The sequence below is a fragment of the Silurus aristotelis genome (assembly GCF_946808225.1).
Source record: "Silurus aristotelis genome assembly, chromosome: 26".
NCBI classification, from domain to species: domain Eukaryota; kingdom Metazoa; phylum Chordata; class Actinopteri; order Siluriformes; family Siluridae; genus Silurus; species Silurus aristotelis.
The window spans coordinates 2023469-2030394 of NC_139599.1; the positions used below are offsets into that span (position 1 = coordinate 2023469).

The 6926-nt window shown below is 39.5% G+C and overlaps 1 protein-coding gene across 2 annotated transcripts in view; it reads left to right on the forward strand.

The window, feature by feature from the left end:
* astn2 (astrotactin 2) overlaps positions 1-6926 on the forward strand; it is a 360332-nt gene that overhangs the window by 175288 nt on the left and 178118 nt on the right. For both annotated transcript variants that reach the window (XM_083531246.1, XM_083531247.1), the window contains exon 5: positions 6521-6622. In XM_083531246.1, the coding sequence (XP_083387372.1) occupies positions 6521-6622 (102 nt within the window). The remainder of the gene's footprint in view (positions 1-6520; positions 6623-6926) is intronic.

A 6926-nucleotide genomic window follows, 5' to 3' on the forward strand; every position in this document is an offset into this window, starting at 1 on the left:
CGTGGCTTCTAGAGCATGGTGTCCTTCTGAGGCGTCTTGTGCTAATCGTGTGAGAAGGATATTGTGTGTTTAGTATTCCACACACTCACAATTAAACACTTAAAGCCTTTATATAGCCTGAGGGGGTATGTAGGGGGATTGTGTTGGGGTTGGGGGGGATTATGTTGGGCGGTTGGGGGAGTTGGAGGGTTGAGAACGAAATTGAAATTTCCTTTTAGCTAATGGATGAAGATGGGCAGGAGCGGTGTGGGATTTGAACGCTGGAGCTGAGTGCATTATGAAGCGCTTAGAGAGCTTGATGTCTCCCGCTGTGTAAAAATGGATCTCGGCGCCACCTACTCTTATCGGAGGGGTACAAGAGGCACTTAAGCTGCTGTTTCTCGAGCATTTAGCACGTCGCAAAATGTTTTAGCAGCGCATTGAGAAACATCGACTCCATGCTCAATGCTCTACTTGTTCGCTATTAGATTGCTAAGTGGTTTTGATAAAAATAGAACTTAATGTGTGCTTTCGTAAAGTAGCGCTCAAATTCACTTCAGGGGAGTTTTCGATGAGAAAGATTTTGTTGGACCTGAACTCGAAGAGGTGACGTTTAATGTTGGGTTTCATTTTAATGTGGTAGAAATGGAGAAACACAAGTGTCACCCCAGATTTGTATGCTTTGTATACTTAACATTGCAGTGTAATCTTTTCAGAACATTTTATCACTGGTTCTTTACAGTGAGTCAGATCATCTGACTCGGCTCATTTGATTCACATCTCCAGCTCTTTACCGTGAATCAGATCATCTGACTCAGCTCATTTGACTCACATCTTCAGCTCTTTACTGTGAATCAGATCATCTGACTCGGCTCATTTGATTCACATCTTTAGCTCTTTACTGTGAATCAGATCATCTGACTCAGCTCTCCAGCTTTTTTTTTTATTTTATTTTTTATTCTTTTTTTACAGCGAGTCAGACCATTTAATTAAATCTCAAATCCCCAGCTCTCATTTGACTCGGATTATTTGACTCAGCTCTCTTGCACTCTTCACTGTGTCGAATCCTTCACCTCAGATTATTTGACTCTGTTCTGCTATTTGATGCTGTTTTTCCAGTGAATTTCTTTCAGTTTGCTTTTTAAAGAACTTTTTGGTTTCTGGTTCCTTTTAGTCAGCAAAGATTACTAAAATACACCATTTCCCCTCCACCTCACCTCCCCCCGCTTCCCAAAAAATGTACTTGGAGTTAGATTTGAATCTGATATCGTTTGAACACATTTCTGGCATTAAGCGTCTTATCTGAGCTTGAATTGTGCAGCGTAGTTGCTAAGCTCAATACAAAAGTATTGTGTATCCATAATGCCTTTAACTGAGCACCTGGTTCGTACTTTAGCTGCAAAATGTATTTGGTAGCAGCTGTTGAGCCTGAAATCAAAATCCTGAGCTGAATCACAAAGTCAATCAGCAACAGTTGTGTACTTTTTAATCCACTGACTATAGATTTCAGGTTGAAAAGCTCATTCTGATGCAGTGGGAAAAAAAGAAAAAAGAATCAAAATCTCTGGTATAGTTGGAGCGTCTGATATCTGATACATCTGATACATAAAATACTCTTTTCTGGCTCCGAGCTTCAGAATCCTAGAGGCTAGAACCTGTTCGGCCTCCAATCTTTTCAGCATTCAAATGTTTTTTTTATTTTATTTTATTACCAAGTGTATGCACTGTACTGTGTGTATATACAGTGTCTCATAAAAGAGAGCACACCCCTCACATTTAATTCATAATTCTTGTAGATCTTCTCAAGGGACAATACAATAGAAATGAAACTTGGATATATTTTAGAGGACAATGAGCAGCTTGTATACCAGTACAGAGTCTCTGTCCTCTAAAATCTTGTATCTTGTATTAAAATTTGGTGCTTTGAGTCCAATTCTCTCATACTGACCACTGGATGTTCAACATGGACCTCATGGTAAAGACTATCTAAAGATTTGAGAATTTGAATTGTTGATCTCCACAAAGATGCAGAGGCGATAAGAATATCGGTAACACCTTGAAACTGAGGTACATTACAGTGGTTAGGGTCATACAGAGGTTTTCCGAGACAGGTTCCACTCGGAACAGACCTCACAAGGGTCCATCAGAGAAGTCGAATCCTTGTGCTGTGCATCAGGTGCAGAAGCTGCTTCATAAAGCACATGAGTGCTGCAGCTTTGCTTTAGAGGTTGCAGAAGCAGAAGGTCGACTCGTCAGTGCTCAGACCGTACGCTGCACACTGCAACATGTTGGTTTGCACGACCGTCGTCCCAGAAGGAGCCTCTTCTGAAGCTGCTCACAAGAAAACCTGCAAACAGTTTGGTGAAGAACGACCTGTCCAAAAGTATAAATTACTGGAACCATGTCCTGTGGTGTGATTAGACGATGAAGATAAACTTGTGTGGCTCAGATGATGGCCAGCATGTGTGGTGACGCCCTGGTGAGAACCAAGAAAATTGTGTCTTGCCCACAATCAAGCATGGTGGTGGTATCATCATGGTCTGGGGCTGCATGAGTGTTGCTGGTACTGCAAAGCTGCAGTTCATTGAGGGAAACATGGATTTCAATATGTACTTTTGACAATATGAAGCAGAACATGACACCCTCCCTTCAGAAAATGGGTCAAACGACAGGTTTTCAACATGATATTTCGACTCCAACAATATGCCATTGTGAGTTATTTTCAAAGGACAGTAAATCTGTACTCACTTTCATGAGATACTGTGATTTTTATAGCTAGCACCCCACATGCTCACATTGCACTGCACATTTTACCAATATGAGCTTAAGTGTTTCAGAGGACAGTTTCCTGGGTGTTGAAGTCCAGGTTCTTGGTGCTCTGAAGGCAGCAGCTCAAAAAAAAGTGATCTGCCCGGTGTAGAGTTTGTGAACAGTGTACAGAAGAGCACCAATCATCATCTCACTGTCCTTGTAACTGCATGTATAATTTAAATGTTTCTTCCTGTTTTGAATACATCAGTAGGAAGTGCATGCGACTGGTCTCTCTGTCTGAAAGTAGGCTTTGTTCATCACCAGACTCGACCAGATTCGGTTCTGAATGCTGAATTCGGATTGCAGGTCTAAGGCCAGCGCTTTCATCATTTGTGTTTTTGCTTTTATTATAATTAAGTTTTAAAATTTCTTCTGCCCGTAACTTTAAATAATTTCACTGCTTTCTGTGTTCTGTTTTTCATATCAGATTATTAGAAAGGAATATTTTTATGGTGTAACGAGTAAGAAATTGGTCCTTCAGCCCCATCGGTTACTGCTTCAACTAATATTTAGTATTATTGTATTGTATTGTATGTAATATTGTATGTAAACATCGGTACAGAATCAGTTGCTGACCGGTTTCTTGAATTCTGCAGTGTGAATATACAAATGAGCAAAACACAATCAAAAAGCCAATAGACTGTCTGATTGCATCACAGTGTTTAGCCGTGAACGACCGGAGGCCAGTAGAGGTACCTGAAATATTTCCTATTCTTGTTTCTTTTCATCCACAGAAGCCAGGATGAAATGCTCTATGTGTTCCTCCTTCTCTATTCAAGCAATAGTCTTTTTTAGAAACTTTTTCACCCTCTCCCAGCTCTTCGCTCAACTTTCTCCTACTCTCTTTCCATTCTTTGCGCTTCTCTATCCATTTGATCTGCTGCCTGATTTCTCTGTACTCTGGCCACTCGAGTGGGCGAGCCCTGACCGCAGAACCAATCGAGTGAAACGCCTCTTTTAATTTCCCAGCGCTCAGTAATCCCACAGGGCTTGGGGGAAAAAATGAAAAGGTCCTCCATTCAGTATGGTACATTTTTTTATTTTTTTTAAAATATAATAAATTTTTGAGGATTGTACTAAAAACTTGGTCATTCATTTTTTCAATCATTCATTCATTCATTCATTCATTCATTCATTCATTCATTCATTCATTCAATGTTTTGCCTTTGTTTGTTTTTGCACCCTTACTTTTGACTTAGCAGTTCAAGAAGAACAATCTGACTAGCATGAAGCTAGGTAAGAACCTCCTAGTAATGCACTTTGTTCATGTATTAAGGAAAATAGGTTTATAGATTTTTTTTTTTTCTTTCCTACTATGGAGTCCTTCTTTTTTCTCAGTAAGAGAATCCAGATCAATTCCTGTATCCATGTTACAAGGCAACAGTCCAGTGATTTTTAATCTTGTTAAAAACATAGTGAAGAAAACTATTGTGATGATGAAACATATATAAATATAAAAACTTCAAATTTAATGTGAGCAAAAAAGTTATTATATTTACCAAGTCGGGTCGAATCGGGACTACACTTGAGTTTTTTTACTGACTACATTAAACCAGGACAGACCTGATAAAACATCTTTATGGATGGAATTGCTGCTTACTGCACCATGTATAAAATAGTATTGCTGTGATCAGATATATTCTTCTGTGTTTGAGCCTCCTTACAGTTTCTGGTTGTCAAATGGAATATAAATATATCTATCAATGGCATTGAGAATGAATGTCATAAAGCAAGAAACCCAAAGAACACGATTCAACACGTCTCCTTTCACTGGAGCCACGACAGCATCAATATTAATGTCCAAAAAATGATTTTCTCTGGTGCTTTACTGGTTTTCCTGGGGATTTGAAATGAATTCAAATTGTGTGTTTTTGTGCAAATTCTACAGAAAAGAAAACACAAAAGTATAAATGGTTTTGTGACAAAAAAATTATAATAATAACTGTTTTGAGCAGACAAACTTTTCCTCACGATGTCCAGCTTTTCTTGAAAAGTCCGTCTTGTTAATGTATCTTTGACCATATCCGATTCTCCTCCTCTGTCAGTCGTAGTGGAATAAGAAAGCACAGCTATTAAATGCACATGACTATATTGGAGCTTGTGCAGTTTGCTACAGATGCGGTACGCGAGCTCTGACTAGTAAGTTCCAATCAAAGGACGTAAAAATGCCGACCTAATCGGACGCCTTCTAGAGGGCCAAATCGCAGTCTGATTGATTAACATTAACATCGATTCATTTTTAATGTTGTAAAGCTGTAAATGGTATTTTATTTTTCTTTATAATCTTCTAAGGTTTTGAGGGTATCCAGAATTATTTTTAAATCAAAAGTATTTAGTGTGTATGATGCATTAAGTATTTTTTCTCCTCATATTTTGTGCCAAACTTTCCACTTTTTGTGCTCATGCTCTGCATTTAAATGCCGGAAAACCTGCAGATGAGCCAGTTGGTATCTCAATCTGAAATGTTGGCTTTTTATACAATTCTCATCAGAAGCCACACCCCCTTCCTATCTCGCATTCCTAATGTTTGAGGGTGTGTTTAATTCAGCCTCAAAGCCCGTCTCTAAACAGAAAATATCTTGAGTTTGTCAAATAAATGAAACGCAGTTAGCATGATTCAGAGATGAGCTCAGCCGGAGTGGGTTTTGGAGGCGGAGTCTAGCGCCAGTCCCTGGGGAATGCCTCGGGAAAGACAAATGACTGCAAGTGACATTCAAACCATCAGCCATGACCTTCCTGAGACACTGCTTTCTAGTCTTTTTTTTTTTGTCTCCTCGAGGAATTTCAACTCTGTGCTGTGTTGACTGCAAACACTCTTTTGACATCTGAAGTCTGGAGACACACTTGGCCGAGGCAGTATGACTAGCATCATAAAAAAAGGAGACGTGAACTCAATTGGCGGTGACTAACCTTCTGAACCTCAGCTTCAACCTGAATTTTAAGAGTGACGATATTATAAAAATGACAATATAAACGCATTCAATTTTAACAAGAGAAAAGGAAAGGGATGGACTACGATTTTATGCAAATGAGAAATGAAAGGAGGTGTGTCTTGTGAGCTTTGAGGCATGAATCTTTGCTACGTAGCTACTGTCTGTTTGTCCAACATGAAGGACGCAGGGTTTCCCATTTGTCAGAAGAAGAAGCGTGGCTTATCTTACAGCTCTGGAAAAGGAGGTGTGGCTTGTTATTTCCTAAGGCAAACTCTTTTCTTTTAAATAAAGATCAGGATGCTGAACATTCCTGGATCGAGATCAAGACAGCAGCTCCTGATCATTAAACCATTAGCTGCCTTATATCTATCCTTTATACATCTTCGTATTGATTTTGTATTCAGATGTTCATCGTCTCAGAAGCGGAGACACAAAACCAGACGGCATCGATTTTCAGCTTTTATTTATTCTTTATTTCGAATATGACTTCATTTTCAACCGGCTTGCAATATCAAGCGTATTCCAAAAACAACTCCTGGAGGTTCTTCTCACTCCTCGATTTCACAGTAAAAAAAAAAAGCAAACAAAAAAGAGAACGAAACAATCCCCGAGTCTTCATTAGGAATTTTCCAGATGATTATAAAGCAGTGCGGTTTCACTGACCTGAGAGAGCAAAAAAGCGTGACAGCTTTAATTTTTATTATGAGATGTGATCCAGCACAATGCCTTCAGCCTTCACCAACCCTCTGATCTCTTCCTCTCTTCCTCTCTTCCTCTCTTTTTTGTTCCTAAACCAGGTGGTGTGTTTGGCCCTCAGGAGTGTTCCAGCTCTGATGTGGATGATGAGAATCAGCTGAAATTCTACACAGAGCACCGCATGGGCAGACGCCGCAGTAAAGGTATTTTATTGCACCTTTATTCCTCAGTCTTCCTCGACCGTTAGCAGAGGCGTACCCGAGAATGGCAGGAATAAATAATCTATGTCATCATTGTCTATTGATACTGTTTTCTTTTCATTCTAAATCAGCACTTATTAGTTAAACAGAACCAGATTGCAGGAGATGTTGCTTAGATATTAATGTGGCAGTGTTTTACACATGTATTACCATCATTAGTGTGTTCCTTCCCCTAAAATACCCCCCAAACATGAACGCAAGTGCCCCAAAGAGCCGTATAACCAATTAATCCCCTCACAAGAACAAC